At 41.8% G+C, this 19,566-nt stretch overlaps 1 protein-coding gene across 2 annotated transcripts; it reads left to right on the forward strand.

The window, feature by feature from the left end:
- The first annotated feature begins 1,841 nt into the window (after positions 1–1,841).
- LOC133448239 (NLR family CARD domain-containing protein 3-like) lies at positions 1,842–19,362 on the forward strand. 2 transcript variants are annotated; one of them, XR_009782955.1, is made up of 12 exons: positions 1,842–2,097; positions 3,160–3,292; positions 3,368–3,523; positions 3,653–3,766; positions 8,759–8,837; positions 9,062–9,272; positions 14,144–15,923; positions 16,220–16,393; positions 17,328–17,501; positions 17,697–17,870; positions 18,178–18,520; positions 18,646–18,742. XR_009782955.1 is itself a non-coding variant. In XM_061726585.1 (12 exons), the coding sequence occupies exons 2-12, from the start codon at positions 3,204–3,206 to the stop codon at positions 19,176–19,178; spliced, it is 3,531 nt and encodes a 1,176-aa protein (XP_061582569.1). In that variant the 5' UTR covers positions 1,842–2,097; positions 3,160–3,203; the 3' UTR covers positions 19,179–19,362. The 2 variants fall into 2 exon arrangements, 1 of the variants encoding a protein (XP_061582569.1); XM_061726585.1 differs by having other exon boundaries at positions 18,474–18,520; positions 18,646–19,362.
- Positions 19,363–19,566: the final 204 nt, after the last annotated feature.

Genomic DNA, 19,566 nt, shown 5'->3' on the forward strand with positions numbered 1-19,566 from the left:
TTTCATGGAAGCAAACATGTTCCTTCCAGTTTAATCCAGTTTTATTTTGCTTTTGGTTTAAAACATTGGGAGATACTCTTGTCTTTAAGTTATATAGATGGTAATGTTAAGAGAACGGTGCGATTTGTGAAAAAACCAGAGGTGGGGATAATTTTGAGAAACATTTTTATTCTAAAAAATTACCACACAACAGCGGGCCAACAGTATAGGCTATATGAAAACTTGTTTCTTGTGTAAACCTTACACTTAAGCTACATAACGTAGGCGGTAGGCCTATTCTGAACATGAACTGAACCACTGCATTTGCAGAAATATTTTCTCCTAATATTGTTTTTAAATGTGCCAAATAAAAATAAACAAAATAAATATTTTTTAAATTCTTTCCCAATATCAGTTTAACACAAAACATGAAATAATGTGCTGTCAAAATTTTTTTTTTTTTTTTTTTTTTTTTTTTTTTTTTTGTAGTTAATCGGGTACAGGTCAGAGTCTGACCGTCAGACCAAAACAGTCTGTTCTGATAACGCACTTCAGCCTTTTTTTCTGCTTTCCGGTTGGCGGATCAATAGCAGCGTGGTGTCCCTGCTTCAACCACATCTCCGCACGTCTGTGGGCCGGGAAGGACGCAACATCTGGTCCATTTACAGAGATGAATAGTAGATTGTTCAGTGTGGACAAATTCATTCTGTTTGTGGCTTCTGTAAGAACGTGGTTCATGGCACTGAACGCTCTCTCAAACTCGGCTGTGTTTCCAAAAAAAAGACGACATGCAGAACTACATCTGGAGAGATGGGACTACTTTTTTCCACAGTGGGGCTATTTTTACGGGATAATATGTATTTCTGATTAATTAAAAACCACATAAAATAGATTGAGTATTCCTCTTTCATATTAACATTATTGGTAACCGTTTTATAAAAGCAATACATCACGTCGGGCCGAAGAACGTAATTTTGGACCTTAAGTAGTAAATCACATTGAAATTTTGCATTGAAAAACCAATATTGGAAATTAAGGTGAAATTTGGTCAAAATACTGTATGAACATTTAATCAACGTCTTCAAATAGCCGGTGGAAAAATGTTCACCTTTGAACCAATTTTGAACTATTTTTCAATATAGCCATGATTCGAACCTGTTACTGCAGGAAGACTTATCCTCAATATATGAGCTGCTGCTTAACCCACTGCGCCACCGAGCGGCCCTTAAGTTCCATAGTTAAGCTCTGAGCAGCTCTGATATAATCGATGGAGTCAGGATGCCGCGGCAGTCACAATCTGTCCTACTGTACTTATTGTATTTCCCTGAATGAATGACTGTATTTATTATGGTCATTTTTCAATGTTGTTTACATGTGTCATACGTTAAACAAAACATAAAGTTAATTTTAGCACATTTTCTACAGAAAATTAGGCTGATAAATGCAGTGAAGGAGATATAGTTTTTAGCAAAACCTCCACACAACCTAGATATTTGAATTGAGGCTAATCAGGAAAGACTTGCAGTTCTAAAACTTTAATAATGAAAATAAAGAATAAAGCAAATAGAATAGGTTTCTAATCTCACGAAACTCCAAACCTTTAATTATTTAAAAAATAAACAAAAAGCAATCTCAAGAACCATAATTTATTCTTCTACAGAAACCCTTTGAAACTTTGGAACTGATGTTGTCTGCCATGGTTGGAGGTTTTCCCTCCCGGGCCGCTGTGGACTTCCCTGTGAAGTGTGAGGTTTTATTTTGAATGACGACCATAAATTCACAACTAACAAAAGACCAATAACAGTAGGCTCAGTAGGATCTTTTAAATTACTTCATGTAATATACTGATATATGAAGTGGTGAGGAGATTCTTTGTTTATCTTTTTGCATCACACACTCAGAAAGAGGAAGTGTCTTCTGCAGTTGACTAACAGGTAAGTTGAGTTTTGTCCTAAGACGCTTCCTCGTTCCACCTGCGTTAACAACACCGCAGGTATTTTAACACAAGACACACAGACTGATAAGACTTCTCCTGTAACGACTGTGTTCTGAACGTTAAAACATACTATTCTGGTAACCTGTACCACCCAGACCTGATGTCAGGAATCACCCGTCCAGGTAAGGCTCTACGTTTTTCTTATACTTAGCTGATTAAAACATGATGATGAGCATTAACTTAGTTAACTAATCAGATGAACACAGCTAAGACATCCAGAGTAGAACTTTGTTGGCTCTTACTTCTAATCAAGAGAAATGATATCACATTTAAATGAACAGTCAAGGCATTGTTTTGGTCGGCGTGTACCACACTAAAGGTCATCTGGAAATAATAAAATGATGAGGCAGTGGGAGCTAGAAATCGTCCATGAATTAAATCTAAATCTGAACAGGACTATTCCTACTACTTCTGTCATTTAGCGGACGCTTTTATCCAAAGCAACTTACATCTGAGACACAGACACCATGGAACAATTAGGGTTAAGGCCTTTCTCAGGGGCCCAAGGTGGTTCATTGTGGTTGCCATTCTGGGGCTTGAACCTGGATCCTCCAGCCGCTAGACTACCAACCCCCAGAGCACATTACACCTTTTCCACCTCTTCCACGCTGCAGCTGTTACAGATATATTTGCAAAAGTTTTGGAAGTATTTCCATATAATCTTGGAAGATCTGTGAGGTTGAAAACTGAGTCCAGTATTATTGAGAGACCCATCTCTAAGCTTTACATGGCATCAGAGGTCCATTTGACGGTTGTGAGTTTTGTTTGTTTGTTTATCCTGCCGAATAGGGGCCGGTGTGTAGAGTGTGTCGTATTTTACGTCTTATTTTCTGAGGCGCGTCCGCCTCAGGAACGGGCGTGTCCGCCTCAGGAATGGGCGCGTGCCCATTCCTGAGGCAGACACGCCAGTTCCTGGGGCGGACGCGGCCGTTCCTGAGGAAAAGTTGTTAACCTGTTGAATACTATCAGTGGGCGTAGCCAACGTCTGACGTGACGATGTAATGTTATGTTATTGATCACTTGGAACCCTTTCCAACATTTGAAGGATACGAAAGAAACAAACATTAAAATAGAGCCAAGTGACCTCTACTGCTCAGTAGAAACAAAAAAAGCAAAATAGGAACAAACCAGAGCAGGATGAGCTGATCTGTGTGCAGCACCAGTGATGTGTGTTTCCTCTGCAGATGAAGGTGTGTGTGTGTGCTGATGTGGACGTGAATTCAGCAGAATGGACCAGTGTGAGGACGGAGAGGAGGGAGTCCCTCCCTCTAAAACCTCTCTGTGTGGGGAACATGAGAGTCGGAGCAAAGCTCAGAGGTGAGATGAGAATCTCTAACTGTTGATCTCTTCTGCATGTCAGAGATCAAGACTCACCAAACATCATTATTACAGGAATCAACCTGGACCTGGACCTGGACCTGCACCTGCACCTGGACCTGGACCCAGACCTGAACCTGAACACGGACCCAGCTGTGTGTCCTTGAAGAGCGACCGTTCAAAGGGCTGGTTAATTGAATTTAAAAGAGACCAACGTTCTGCTGTAAAGAGGTGAGTGTATCTAAATGCTGGCAATGATTTATGTTTAATACTTTTTGAATAGACTAAATATTTTTATCTGTATAACTTATTTTTCATATGAATAGAATATGTACATTTTGAACTTTTGTCTTCTATCAGGGTCCATCAGAAAGGAGACTCTCTTGAACATGAACCCAGCTGTTTGTCCTTGAAGAGCGACTGGTCAAATGAAAGATTAATTGAATTTAAAGGAGACCAGCAGTCTTCAGAGAGGTGAGATGTATTTAAATGCCTTAAATGTATATAAATCAGTCCTCATGTTAGGAAATTCAATTTCAATTTCAATTTTTCTTATTTGATAAGGAGGGACAGTGCACATCATTACGCATTTAAGAAATAAAAGCAGATGCGCCCAAATGTAGCCTATTGGCTAATTCCCATTGGCAGTTCCCCCGGCTAGGATAAAAAATCAAGCAAGTTTAAGAGCAATACAATGTTCAGTTAAAAAAATATAATAGTACAATAATATAACCAATACCACAATAATACAACCAACCACCTTACTTTTATTGACCATTTTGACCTTTTCTGGGGCCGCCCTGCCTTTTTTAAACGGGATGGATTGCACCCAGACCATAGGGGAACACAGATACTGGCACAAAACATAATGCACTGCATTACATCATGACTAATTAATACCCCACCCACCCCTGCTAGTTTTATCAAACCCATTATATCAGCTAGACATACTACTGCAACACGAGCTACTAGAGGAACAATTGTAAACAATCTGATTACAGTTAACATTGACAGAAACTTATTTTCATTTTCAAGACAGACGGAAATTAAAATGGCTCTGTTCAACATAAGGGCACTGGCAAACAAATCTTTTTGCATGAATGAACTCATCAGTGACAATAATCTTGACTGCCTCTTTCTAACTGAGACTTGGCTGGGCGCAGATGCTCCTGCCACACTACTAGAGGCCTGTCCACCCAGCTACACCTTTTCCTTCTCATGCAGAGAAGGGAAAAAAGGTGGAGGCACAGCCTCAATATACAGAGAGGCACTGAAGGGCAGGGATGTGGATTTGGGCACTTTTAACACATTTGAATACAATGTAACTATTTTAAACTCTCAGCCTCGCTTCCTGGCAGTTACCATATACAGAGCTCCTAAGTTATCTTTCTCTTCTTTTTTAACAGAATTTTCAGAACTATTGTCTGTCATTCACACGAGTTACAACTCTTGTATTTTAACTGGAGATTATAACATACATATTGATAATCTGGCAGATACCAGAGCCAAAGATTTCTTAGAATTATTGGAATGCATGGATTTTAAACAGCATGTAAACGTACCTACTCACAAATATGGACATACATTAGATTTAGTCATATCATATGGTTTGAGCATCAACATATCATCTGTTACAGATCTGGCTCTTTCTGACCACAGCTGTGTATTTTTTAATAGTCTTTATCATGCTGTAAAAAACACCACAGAACGCACTGTTAGAAAACGATACATCACCCCTCAAGTAGCCACAACTTTCTCATCACATGTTATAGCTTGCAAAAATACAGTCCTACCATCATCCTGTGAAATTTTAGTCCATGATTTTAATCATAAAATGAAAACAGTACTTGATGCAGTCGCTCCTATTAAAATCAAGAAACTAACTACAAAAAGTGTTGTTCCATGGAAAAATAATCTTACTATGAAGTTAAAAAGAGAATGTAGAGCTGCAGAGCGCAGATGGCGAAAAACAAAACTAGAAATTCATCAAAACATACTTACTGAAAAACTTAAAAACTACAACAAAGAAATTTGAAAGTCTCGCCTGGATTATTTTTCAAATTTGATTAATACCAATATCCATAACCCCAGACTGCTTTTTAATACAATAGATTATATTTTAAATCCAAAAACAAATAATAGCTGTAAGCTTCCAGCATCTAAATGTGAAGAGTTTGCTGGCTACTTCAGGGAGAAAATAATAAACATCAGGTCTGGTATCTGCCAGCAAAACAAGCACGCTGCACTTTTACCAATATCCTGTATGAAATGTGACGTGAGGTATGAATGTTTTGACCTGGTTGATGCTGACACGCTGAGGAAAGTAGTAACAGAACTGAAATCCTCCACGTGTTCCCTTGATCCAATCCCAACCTCCCTTTTTAAAACAATTTTTAACTCACTATCTGAAGACATACTGGCCATTGTAAACCATTCCCTACAGCTAGGCGTCTTCCCCACTGATCTTAAAACTGCTTTAGTTAAACCTATTTTAAAGAAAGGGAACCTGGACATTTTATCACCCAGCAGTTATAGACCAATTTCTAATCTTCCATTTTTAAGTAAAATTTTAGAGAAATTAGTTTTTATTCAGTTAAGTGCCTATTTAAAATTTAAATTCAACGCTACATTAGAAATGTTTCAATCTGGTTTTAGGACAAATCACAGTACAGAGACAGCCCTGCTAAAAGTAGTAAATGACATCAGAACAAACCTTGACAAGAATAAACCCTCAGTTCTGGTACTACTTGACCTGAGTGCTGCCTTTGATACTATTGATCATCAAATTCTTTTAGATAGATTAAGCAAGCATGTTGGCCTAGCTGGAACTGTTTTAAAGTGGTTCACTTCATATCTTTGTGGAAGAAAATTCTTCATCTCAATAGATAATGTCTCCAAACACTATGAGGCTACCTATGGAGTACCACAAGGGTCGATTTTAGGACCATTACTTTTTAATTTATACATGTTACCCCTGGGCAGTGTCATCAGGAGACACGGCAACTCTTTCCACAGTTATGCTGATGACACACAGCTCTATGTGGCCGTGTCTCCTGATGACACTGGGCCGATTGACTCACTTTTTAACTGTATTTTAGATATTAAGGCCTGGATGTCGCAGAATTTTTTACAGCTAAACCAGGACAAGACTGAAGTACTGATCGTCGGTTCAAAAGCCCAGAGAGAGAAACTGGCCTCTAAACTAAATACATATGGAGTAAACCCGAGCAAAGAGGCAAGAAATTTAGGAGTCATATTTGACTCAGATTTTAATTTCAAATCACACGTACGCTGTGTCACAAAAACAGCATTTTATCATTTAAAAAATATTTCTAAGGTGAGGCCGTTTCTCTCTCTGAGCAACACGGAGAGACTAATGCACGCCTTCATAACTAGCAGGATACACTACTGTAATGCTCTTCTTACTGGTCTGCCCAAGAATACCATCAACAAGCTGCAACTGGTTCAAAACGCTGCAGCACGACTTCTGACTCAGACCAGAAGGAGAGCACACATTAGGCCCATTTTAAAAACCTTACACTGGCTACCTGTTAGTTTTCGTGTTGATTTTAAAGTTCTTTTATTAGTTTATAAAGCGCTACATGGGCTTGCGCCAGAGTATATTTCAGAGATGTTTTTATTCTATGAACCAGGAAGGCCCCTCAGATCCTCTGGCTCTTCTTTTCTAGCTGTTCCACAGAGTAGAACTAAAAGATTTGGTGATGCTGCTTTTAACCACTATGCTCCAAAACTGTGGAACAGCCTGCCGGAGGATCTGAGAGGAGCTGGAAATGTGGACATTTTTAAACGTAGACTAAAAACTCATCTCTTTGGTCTGGCTTTTATGTAGCATCACATTTTATAGTTTTAGTTTTATTCCGTTTAAATTTTTTTTTAAAGGTATCTGTTTTATTTATTGATCTATCTCTTATAATGTTTTTATTATTTTTATTGTTGTGGACTGATTATTTTTTTTAGCCTTAATCCTTTAACTTTTATCTTTTTATAAATTTTATATATTTTATATTGTATGTCAGGGTGCATTGGTCTCTCAGTTTTTATCTTTTTGGTCTCCCAGTTTTTATTTGTTTATTATGCTTATTTTTCAATCAAAATGTCAAAGCACCTTGTATTTCATGTACCTGGACGAAAGGTGCTATATAAATAAAATTTGATTGATTGATTGATTGATTGAACCACATAACACATTTCATAGTATTTTTGCATTCATAAGTAAAGTGCTGTAAAGTGTCACAGCTATAAAGTGCAGAGTAGAGGTATAAAGTGCGTTGTGTATGGGGTTATGGACTTGAGAAGAAAGAGAAAAAAAAAAGGTGGGGGGATGTAGATGGAATGGGGTTGCAGCAATGCAAAACCGGGTCATGCTTGTTGGTTTAGATGTGGTGTAGAAGGATTGATTTTAGTTTTTGGTCATTGAACTGTGGGAATGGAAAAAAAAACAATACAAAACAATATTAACTAAAGGAGAGGTAGTAGTAATAACAGTATGACAGTGCTACATGATAACAGCGGTTACGTCAAACATGGTCACAAGTTTGTCTGTGTAGCAACCATTTTTTTCAGGTTAACTTAAAATGTAGCATATGTGTCACATTCTCTTATGGTAGTTGGTAGACTGTTCCATATGCGGCTACCCACGCTTGAGAGTACTGCCTGTCCACATGATGTGCGTCTGTGTGGGATCATGCAGTCACCTCTTGCAGTTGCCCTCGTGGTATGGTGGGCATTCACGTTTTGCGTGACGTAGGCAGACATAGGAGGTGGAGCTAGGCCCTTTAGTATTTTGTATATGGCACAGGCATATTTAAAATCAGTGAAGTTGTAGAAGTTGAGCAGACCATATTTTCTAAGTATATGACAATGGTGGTATTTTACCGTTTTTTGTCAAGTATTTTTATTGCTCTTTTGTATAGTGATTCTACTTGGTTGAGTGTCGTTTTAGTGGTGAAGACCAGTCGGTGAATCCATATTTGATGTGTGACATGACCATTGCGTGTCCATATGTTTCTTCCTGAGTAGATCCGTGTAGTCCTGGACCCCTGTGGTCCTCCATCACCTGGTGATCTGAGCTTCCTCCTCATAGATCTTCATCTCCTGTCAGGAGCTTTTTCCTCTGGTCGACACATGTGGAGGTCTTACCTTCCAGAGGACTGATCCTGATGATGATCCAGATTTCTCAGCTGCTTCATGTCTCCATCAGTTGTCCGTCTTCTTGATATCATAACTTTTCTTGGAGCAGAACTTGATCTTGTGAATGTGTGAATGAGCAGAGCTCTCACTGAGGTCACATGTTCTCGTTGGATCAGCAGGACTAGTAAACCTTCACCACCACCAGTCCTCTGATGGACTGTCCTCATCCAAAAAGGACTTCATGGACCTTCATCTGCTGTTTGTCTCTGTGAGGACAGACATGATGTGAGCTAATTCTTCCTGGTTCCTCCACAGAGTGGACCAGCAGATCTCAGAGTCCCCCAGCGGTCCGTCTGTCCAGCAGCATCAGACACAGCTGGACTCCATCTTTCAGGTCTGTACACTAACAACAACTGCTTCTCCACCTGTTCTGTTGATGTTTGTCTCCATGCTGGTCTCTGGAGACCATTGGACTGTCAGTCTGTCCATCATGGACCTGATGTTTGTCTCCATGCTGGTCTCTGGAGACCAGTGGACTGTCAGTCTGTCCAACATGGACCTGATGTTTGTCTCTGTGGTTTCAGTCTGATTGTGTCCTTCATGTGGCCTTCGTTCCAGCTGCTGGAGGACAACATTGTCCTGTTTGTGAAGAACGAGTTGAAGAAGATCCAGAGGGGTCTGAGTCCAGATTACCCAGAATCCCTAGAGCATGTGTTGGAGGGTGAGGATGAAGAGCAGAGGAGGAGCAGCAGAGAGGCGTTTGTGAAGATCACAGTGAACTTCCTGAGGACAATGAAGCAGGAGGAGCTGGCTGAGCATCTGCAGAGCAGTAAGAGGATTTCTATGAACATTTAAGCTGCTGGCTAAATGACCCATAATGCCTCAAGAGATAAACAACATTCACAGATCAGCCACAACACCCCCCCCCCCCCCCCCCAGAGTAGATTTTAGTCCTGGTTTTCCTCTTCCAGGAATCCTGCTGAACTCCAGATTGTCTTGATGGTTCTACAGATTATTTAATCAGATCATCTTATGGTGTTTTCAAATCCTAAACCAGGAAAATCCACTTCACAGACACCACAACATAACAAGAACACAACAACCCACAAACCCATGACCCATCAGGGCTGTACTGCTAACATCCTGGTACTAGAGACTCCAGGACACCCAGATGTTCTTGTCACTTCCACGTCCTGAATGTTCAGAGGTGTTTTGGTGGTAAAAGTGATTCTACTCAATATTGGACAGCTCATCATAACGTTAGAGTTTATCAGTGTCGGTTCTATGGGGGTATTATTGTTCCAATATTATTTGTGTGTGCGTATCTCAATCTGTGTGTACGTAAAAAGATTTGTGTGTCCGTATTCACATTTGTGTGTGTGTAAAAAGATTTGTGTGTCTGTATTCATATTTATGTGTGCGCAAAAAATCAGCCGGGAGCTCTCGATTGGCTGTCTTGCCGCGGCAAATCTGTAAATGGATCCGTGTGTAAAACGATTTTTCCGTAACAATTCCTTTGCCCTGAGCTCAGACTCACAGGCTCACGCCAGGCTACAGTAGCAATGCAGCCTTCACACCACTAGTCGGCACGTAGCACTCAGTCAGTACGTTCACATGTAGCAGTTCAATCAGGTTTCTGACCGTAAGACATCGTTCGGAACCCCATCTACTTCGGACCTTTGTCGGACATTTAGTAATCGGGTTGCATATGGAGTAAGATAACTTCCAAAAAGATGTGTCCATGTTATAACTATTCATGTTATATTAGAGCAGTGGTTCCCAACCTTTTTTTCCTTGGAGCCCCCCCCCCTCCCAAAAGAGTAAAGTGATTCATTACAAATCTTTAATTGAAAAAATGAACATTAATTATGTTTTTTTGATACATTTCTCTTTGGTTTACCCTGTTTACATATGACTTGGTTTTTCTCACCTTCATTTTGTGTCACCAATGTATAAAATACGCACATTTTTTTTCCTTTAACAACCTATATATAATAATACGTTGTTAAGTTTTTATCCTGCTAAATAACTTAGTGTTTTAAAATGACCAAAATATATTTCTAAGTTTCTAAACAATATATAGCCTATTCCCCCTCACAAAAATAAGAAAAATTTATTTTCACACCAACAAAGCATATTTTACATAAACATATTTTAAAAATTTCAAGTAACAAAATAACATATTTGAACAATTTTTCAGATTTTTTCAGTTCTTTTATTGTCTGAAAAATAGTTCAAATGTGTTATTTCGTTATTTGAAAAAATTTAAATGTGTTTTGTTGATGAGAAAATATGTAGAAAAATTAAAGGAGCTGTATGTAAGAGCAATAATAAAACGAATCATAAAATGACCCCGATATGTCAACAGACATTTAAAAATCATGTTCATTTCAAATACTTATGTCACTGACAACAGCACTCAAGCCAGGATATTCCAGTTTAAAAAGAGGAGTTGCAGCCCTCAACTGATGTTGATGTTGTCATTTTTTGTTTTGGCCTGAAGCTCCACCCTCCACCTATCTCCCAATCACCAAGTCAGTATTGTTTCTGAAGCTCCACCCTCCACCTATCTCCCAATCACCAAGTCAGTATTGTTTCTGAAGCTCCACCCTCCACCTATCTCCCAATCACCAAGTCAGTATTGTTTCTGAAGCTCCACCCTCCATCTATCTCCCAATCACCAAGTCAGTATTGTTTCTGAAGCTCCACCCTCCACCTATCTCCCAATCACCAAGTCAGTATTGTTTCTGAAGCTCCACCCTCCACCTATCTCCCAATCACCAAGTCAGGATTGTTTCTGAAGCTCCACCCTCCACCTATCTCCCAATCACCAAGTCAGTATTGTTTCTGAAGCTCCACCCTCCACCTATCTCCCAATCACCAAGTCAGTATTGTTTCTGAAGCTCCACCCTCCACCTTTCTCCCAATCACCAAGTCAGTATTGTTTCGGCATCCGGGTTGCCAGCTCGGCTCTAATTATCGCAGCAGCCGCTACGAACGTGTTGGATGAAAAACCTGGCAACCTCTGGTCGGGGGGAGGAGGGGGAGGGTACACGCCGCTCAACAATATTTTGAAAGTGACTGCAGTACCAGTTTTGGCCATTTCTTACAGACGGCTCCTTTAAATATATTATATTTGGTGCCTAACTGTTTCCCAAGTATATTAGTGCGTGTGTGAATGAATAAATGAGACGTAAAAGTTAAATTTCGTACCTAATTTCTTACTCACATAAAAACAATCCTAACCCTAATAATTTATCAGACTCATGTGTGTGACAGCAGAATTTGGGGTACAACTTTTTTATTTACATACAAATGTTTATCATTACGAATACGAATAGTTATAACATGGACACATCTTTTTGGAAGTTATCTTACTCCATATGCAACCCGATTACTAAATGTCCGACATAGGTCCGAAGTAGATGGGGTTCAGGTGTTTGCATGCAGTTTAAAAGTCCGAACGATCTCTTATACGATCAGAAACCCGATTGAACTGCTGCATGTAAACGTACTGACTGAGTGCTACGCGCCGACTAGTGGTGTGAAGGCTGTATTGCTACTGTAGCCTGGCGTGAGCCTGTGAGTCCGAGCTCAGGGCAAAGGAATTGTTACGGGCGAATCGTTTTACACACGGATCGCATTTACAGATTTGCCACGGCAGAAGTGTGTCAAAATCCACGTGTACAAAGACAGCCAATCGAGAGCTCCCGGCTGATTTTTTGCGCACACATATGTTGGGCGTCGCCCATATGCTCATGTGGACTCTGAACTTATAAATGTATGAACATTTTGTGAATGTGTATATTCAACTTTGAAACTGCTCAGCTGAAAATCGGCTGTAATGTGCCTCCAAAAATGGCTGCCTTGCCATGAACTACAACCCCCAGCATGCCTTGCGTGTGGGGGGCGGCGCCTACAAGCGGCGCGCATCCAATCGCGAACGAGGCACCGATGACATCACCGCAGCGCGCGGAGGACTCAAATCCCTCGGTTGCTCCTTTTTTCTCTCTCTTCTCCACTTCATCCCATCCGAGCTGGATCTTTTGGCTCCGGGCCAAGATCCCATCTCCTTTTCTCCCGCCGGCTGGGGGGAGGTGTAAGGCCCGCATCGGATCGGGCCGGTCCGTTGGACCTGCGGTCCACGGAGCCGCGGTCCCCGGGAGGCTCCGACCTCTCACTAAACTCTGTCCTCTTTAAGTTTTACAGATCCGAGCTCACGCCGCCCATGCGCTCTCGGCCATCGGACTGGGACACTGCGACTGAACGCTCCGACTGAAGCCCCATTCTCCGCTCCGAGCCCCTGTCTGCTGACCGCGCAGGGATCGGAATGTTTTCCTGGACGGACGGCCGCGCGTCGGCGACCGGCGAGCAGGGAAGCACGGCAAGGAGAGACCGGTCCCCCGCCGCGCCTAGGAATGCGTGAGAGCCTCCGTTGGTCCGGAAGCACGGCCCGGCACGAGGCGGCCCCGTCGCTGTCTAATCCGTTTCAGGGGAAGGGACGGGACGCGAGAGCCTGACTGGGAAACCCCCCAGCAGGACTGCGACCCGCAGTCCACAAAGCCCGCAGGCACCCGATCCGGATCCCGAGGAGACGTGAGGCCGTGAGCAGTGATCAGTAGGACTTAAGGGTGGTTCAGAACTGTGTGAAGTCGTGATCCCTGGTTATCAGTCATTTGGAGCGTTTCAGAGCTAAATCTGTGTTCCAAACTGAGATTACTGCATACACCATCATCATTGTTATCATTATCGTGTTTGATTATCTGGTAGTCGTTGTTTTCTGCAGTTGATCATGGGGATCACCATCCGGTCTGATTGCACGTGGCTTGGTTACAGTCCCGCCATCTTTAAATACCACAGAGTCCTGCCATCTTTAAACACCGCAGCCATTTTTATGCAGCCACAATGTTTTAACCGTAGATGTTCGTTGATATCATGTTTATTATTGCATTTGATTTATTTTACATTCCATGCATTTAACTTTCATTTCATTTTTATTGATTGTTGTTTTTCTTAATTAATGATTTTATAGTGATGTAGTGTGCCATCAGGATTTATTTGGGTATTTAATTACATCTGCTTTGATACCCGTATGTAAATAAATTCTGATTGATTTTTAATGAGTGGTTTCTGTTGTTTCATGCAAGTGTTGGTCACAAACTGATTGTTTGAGCAGAGCCAGTGCTCTGAGATGGTCATCTGAGACTGATTTTCTGCTGTTAAAAGTTATCATTTCCCTGCTTAAGGAACAGGGTGGTGCCCCGAGGATCTTTTTATAATTTTTGATAATTCAATTTGATAAATAGTCAACTTTATTAATTATTAATAATTATTAATACAATTATTAATAACCCTTCGATAACTAGACAGCCAAGCTAACCCGCTGTGGCACAACACATAAATATGAATACAGACACACAAATCTTTTTACACACACAAATGTGAATACGGACACACAAATCTTTTTACGCACACACAAATGTGAATACAGACACACAAATCTTTTTACACATACACAAATGTGAATACGACAAATGTGAATACACACAAATCTTATTACACACACACAGATTGAGGTACGCACACACAAATAATATTGGAACAATAATACCCCCATACGGTTCACCTCCCTATTCTTTAGGAGAATGAAGTTGAACTTTCGAAAACACTAATTTGTTTCTTTTTTCCACTTTTATTAAGGTTCTTTTTCAGCAGTTTGTAAAAAGCGGCTGAAGTCTAAGCTGAAGAAGAAGTCCCAGTGTGTGTTTGAGGGGATTGTTAAAGCAGGAAACCCAACCCTTCTGAAGCAGATCTACACAGAGCTCTACATCACAGAGGGAGGAACCGGAGACGTCAACGTTGAACATGAAGTCAGACAGATTGAAGCAGCTTCCAGGAAACCACACAGAGCAGAAACAACCATCAGACAGGAAGACATATTTAAACTACCACCTGGAAGAGATGAACCAATCAGAACAGTGATGACGAAGGGAGTGGCCGGCATCGGGAAAACAGTCCTAACACAGAAGTTCACTCTGGATTGGACTGAAGGCAGAATCAACCAGGACATCCAGTTCCTGCTTCCTTTCACCTTCAGAGAGCTGAATGTGCTGAAAGACAGAAAGTTCAGCTTGGTGCAACTTGTTCATCACTTCTTCACTGAAACCAGAGAAATGTGCAGCTTTGAAGAGTTCCAGGTTGTGTTCATCTTTGACGGTCTGGATGAGAGTCGACTTCCTCTGGACTTCCACAACAATGAGGTCCTGACTGATGTTACAGAGTCCACCTCAGTGGACGTGCTACTGACAAACCTCATCAGGGGGAACCTGCTCCCTTCTGCTCGTCTCTGGATCACCACACGACCCGCAGCAGCCAATCAGATCCCTCCTGAGTGTGTCTCCATGGTGACGGAGGTCAGAGGGTTCACTGACCCACAGAAGGAGGAATACTTCAGGAAAAGGTTCAGAAAAGACAAGTCCACCAAAATCATCTCCCACATCAAGACATCACGGAGCCTCCACATCATGTGCCACATCCCAGTCTTTTGCTGGATCACTACTACGGTCCTGGAGAACGTCCTGGAAACCAGAGAGGGAGGGGAGCTGCCCAAGACCCTGACTGAGATGTACATCCACTTCCTGGTGGTCCAGGCCAAACTGAAGAAGGTCAAGTATGACGGAGGAGCTGAGACGGATCCACATTGGAGTCCAGAGAGCAGGAAGATGATCAAATCTCTGGGAAAACTGGCTTTTGAGCAGCTGCAGAAAGGAAACCTGATCTTCTATGAACCAGACCTGAGAGAGTGTGGCATCGATGTCAGAAAGGCTTCATGGTATTCAGGAGTGTTTACCCAGATCTTTAGAGAGGAGAGAAGCCTGTACCAGGACCAGGTCTTCTGCTTCATCCATCTGAGTGTTCAGGAGTTTCTGGCTGCTCTTCATGTCCATCGGACCTTCATCAAGTCTGGAGTCAACCTGCTGGAGGAAAAAAGAAACACCTCCAGGTGGTTTAAAAAAAGAGCAGAGACTGACCTCTATCAGAGTGCTGTGGACAAGACCTTACAGAGTCCAAACGGACACCTGGACTTGTTCCTCCGCTTCCTCCTGGGTCTTTCACTGGAGACCAATCAGACTCTCCTACGAGGTCTGATGGAACCAAAACAAAGAAGTTCAAAAAACAATCAGGAAACAGTTGAGTACATCAAGAAGAAGATCAGTGAGGACCTGTCTGCAGAGAGAAGCATCAACCTGTTCCACTGTCTGAATGAACTGAATGATCGGTCTCTGGTGGAGGAGGTCCAACGGTCCCTAAGGTCTGGACGTCTCTCCACAGATGAACTGTCTCCTGCTCAGTGGTCAGCTCTGGGCTTCATCTTACTGTCATCAGGAGATCTGGAGGTGTTTGACCTGAAGAAGTTCTCAGCTTCAGAGGAGGTTCTACGGAGGCTGCTGCCAGTGGTCCAAGCCTCCAAGAAAGTTCTGTAAGGACGAACACGGACACATCGGTTTGAATCACAATCACATGTTGTGTTCATGTAGGAAACCAGTTAAATTCACTGTTCAACTAAATTCAGGTTCATGTGGGACCAGTTCTCCTCAATGATTAATCTCAGGAAACTTTACATGCAGAGAAGGGAAATGCAGCGATCACTATGATCAATACTTATTATTAGTTGAAATAATCAGTATTCATTGATATTATATAATTAACTTCTTTGTTAAATGACATAATAAACTTTCAAATAACATCATGGTTTCTCTTTAACCTCCTCTGCAGGTTGAATGACTGTAACCTCTCAGGGGACATCTGTCCACTTCTGTCCTCAGTCCTCAGCTCTCAGTCCTCCAGTCTGACAGAACTGGACCTGAGTAACAACCACCTGCAGGATTCAGGACTGAAGAAGCTGTGTCCTGGACTGGAGAGTCCACACTGTCACCTGGAGTCTCTCAGGTCAGAATCCACAAAGTGTTCAACTGTTGAGCACTAGAATTGTTTGCTTGGTTGTTTTATTAGATCCCCGTTAACTGCTGACCTTTCACAGCAGTTTCTCTGGGGTCTCGTCAGAATCATCAGCTTAATTACAACATTATCATTAATTAAAATACATGAACAAAATGCTCACAACTCAGAGACAACAGACACTAGGACACCTGCTCAAAGTACAAAAAATAACATTATAATCAGCACAATGGCATTTACATTTTCTCATCACCCTCTCAAACTAAATATTAAGAAAAATCAAATGCATAGCTCAATTTAAAAAGAATAAAAAATATTTTCCATTTTTTACCAAAACAACAACTTTCTGGACAGTGTGAGATACAACAAATAATCATGTGCTGTTCACATTTTAACTCCCCCCACACCCCTTCAGCAAAACTACACACACAATCACAAAAGAAATAGAGGAAAAGGAAACAGTGTCAACACGATAAACAAATCAATAGATCAATTCTTAACAGTCCATTTTATTCTCCAGAGTAAACAAAAATAACTTGAGCTTCTTCTGAAAGCGTATCATATTATCTAAAGTCCAAAGGTCTGGTAATTCACTCCACACCACCATCGCTCTGTGATTCATTTCCTCTGTTACTTCTACATGGAGGCAACAGAAAATGACAGAAAAAAATTATAATCTTCTTTAGTGTTTCTGGTGTTTTGTCTGGTGTAGGGATGCTGAAACTCTCTATAGCCTTAAGTCAAGTAGAAAACCTTTTTATTGACTTATGTCTGCCTGTCTTTAATTACTGCATTTAAGTTCTTACATTTTCAAGTCATTTTTTAGATGTTTTTATTTTAAGCCCTTTGAGTTGTCTTGTACATGAAATGTTATACACAAACTTTCCTAAATAACCTCATGATCTCTCTTTAATCTCCTCTGCAGGTTGAGTTGTTGTAACCTCTCAGGGAACATCTGTCCACTTCTGTCCTCAGTTCTCAGCTCTCAGTCCTCCAGTCTGACAGAACTGGACCTGAGTAACAACCACCTGCAGGATTCAGGACTGAAGAAGCTGTGTCCTGGACTGGAGAGTCCACACTGTCACCTGGAGTCTCTCAGGTCAGAATCCACCAAGTGTTCAACTGTTGACCGTTAGAACTGTGGTTGATATTGAAAGATTTTTGATGTGTTTCTGCTGATCCTCTGACTTTTCCTTCAGCGCCATCATCAGGTGAACACGAGGACAGAGTCAGCTTTAGTCTCAGAGCAGTTCTCTCAGAGTCTCTGCATGTGTGTTGTGCTGTGTGTCTGCAGGCTGTCAGGCTGTCTGATCTCAGAGGAAGGCTGTGCTTCTCTGGTCTCAGCTCTGAGCTCCAACCCCACCCACCTTAGAGAGCTGGACCTGAGCTACAACCATCCAGGAGAGTCAGCAGGGAAGCTTCGGTCTGCTGGATTGGAGGATCCCCGCTGGAGACAGGACACTCTCAGGTAGGAAGACAGAATGACATCAGTGTGCTGGACTCTTCATGGTGTCGTTGTGGACATCATCTTTGTGGCTCTCTGGATTTTGTTGTGGCATTTTTTATTAATTGCACAGAGTAAAATACAGATACCTACACCCGGCATGTGGATGCTAGTCCTCTTAGAGGAAGGTTTACATTACAAAAGAGACGTGACCCTTTCATCTGCATTTACATGTTTTATATCCCCCTCTTCTCATCCTGTTATTTACAGCTGCTGGCCTTTTGTTACAAACCATATAATGTCTGAATGTTTTCCATGACACTTTGAGCAGAGATCTTTGAGCAGATGGAGCTGCTGCAGCTCATCTGGTGTTGCAGCAGAGCTGATAGATGCACTTCACAACTCTGAGCCGTTCTTGACCCAGTAAACATACCACAACCACAGCAGTGTGGTTTTCAGGCCCATCACAGCACAATAACAGCTGCACCTTCACTCGACTTCAGAGATGCTGCATTGAAGTGCATCCGTCCAAGTGTTGGACTGTTTCTTCATCCGTGTGTGAGAGCCATGTAATGTCCATGTTTGCTGAGAGAGACTGAGCTGGTCTGACCCCCCTCCTCCTTTCAGGGTGGAGCCTGCTGGACAACAATGGTTGACACCAGGTCTGAGGAAATGTAAGTGTGTTTTTATTTCATTCACACGTTCAACAATCTTCTCACTGTCACTCATTCATGAGTCCATCAATGATCAATGACAGATCAATAATAACTGCAGTTGGGTTGTTTGTTCTCTCCATCAGATTCCTGTCAACTCACCATCGACACAAACACAGTCAACAACAACATCCAACTGTCTGACAACAACAGGAAGATGACACGTATGGGGGGGTATCAGTCATATCCTGATCATCCAGACAGGTTTGATTCCTGGCCTCAGCTGATGTGTAGAGAAGTTCTGACGGGTCGTTGTTACTGGGAGGTCCAGTGGAGAGGGGGAGTTTCTGTATCTGTGAGTTACAGAAGAATCAGAAGGAAAGGAGGCTCTGATGACTGTGTATTTGGATGGAACGATCATTCCTGGAGTCTGTCCTGTTCTGATGATGGTTGGTACTCTGTCTGTCACAATAACAGAGTAACATCTTCCTCCTCCTCTTCCTCCGTCTGTGACAGAGTAGCAGTGTACGTGGACGTTCCTGCTGGAACTCTGTCCTTCTACAGCGTCTCCTCTGAAAGACTGATCCACCTCCACACCTTCAACACCACATTCACTGAACCTCTCTATCCTGGGTTCGGGTTCTGGTCTGATTCTGGTTCTTCAGTGTCTCTGTGTTGAGTTCAGTCTCAAGAGTCTCCTCTTGAGACTACAATCAGCCAAGATGAAGTTACAACAAGGTTCATCCTGGTCTTTATTCTCACCCACATCCTGTTCCAAACAGGACGTCACTACTGGACTGTCAGGTTTCTGTCATGGCAAAGTGTTTGTTTGTATGCAAGTTTACTGTATGAATAAAATAATCCATCCATTATCTAGAACTGCTTCTTCATGTTCAGGGTCCCGGGGGTCGGCCTTGTTGATTTTAAACTGTACTATAATGATTTTTAAGTATATTTGTTGGTAGAAGGAGAAATCAATAACAATAATGGCCGGGTTTCCCAGATCCAACCTCTCTTAAGGATTTAAAGGTATTGTGACATGAAAAACACATTTTTCTTGATTTTTT

The sequence above is a fragment of the Cololabis saira genome, chromosome 8, assembly GCF_033807715.1.
Source record: "Cololabis saira isolate AMF1-May2022 chromosome 8, fColSai1.1, whole genome shotgun sequence".
In the NCBI taxonomy this organism is placed as follows: domain Eukaryota; kingdom Metazoa; phylum Chordata; class Actinopteri; order Beloniformes; family Belonidae; genus Cololabis; species Cololabis saira.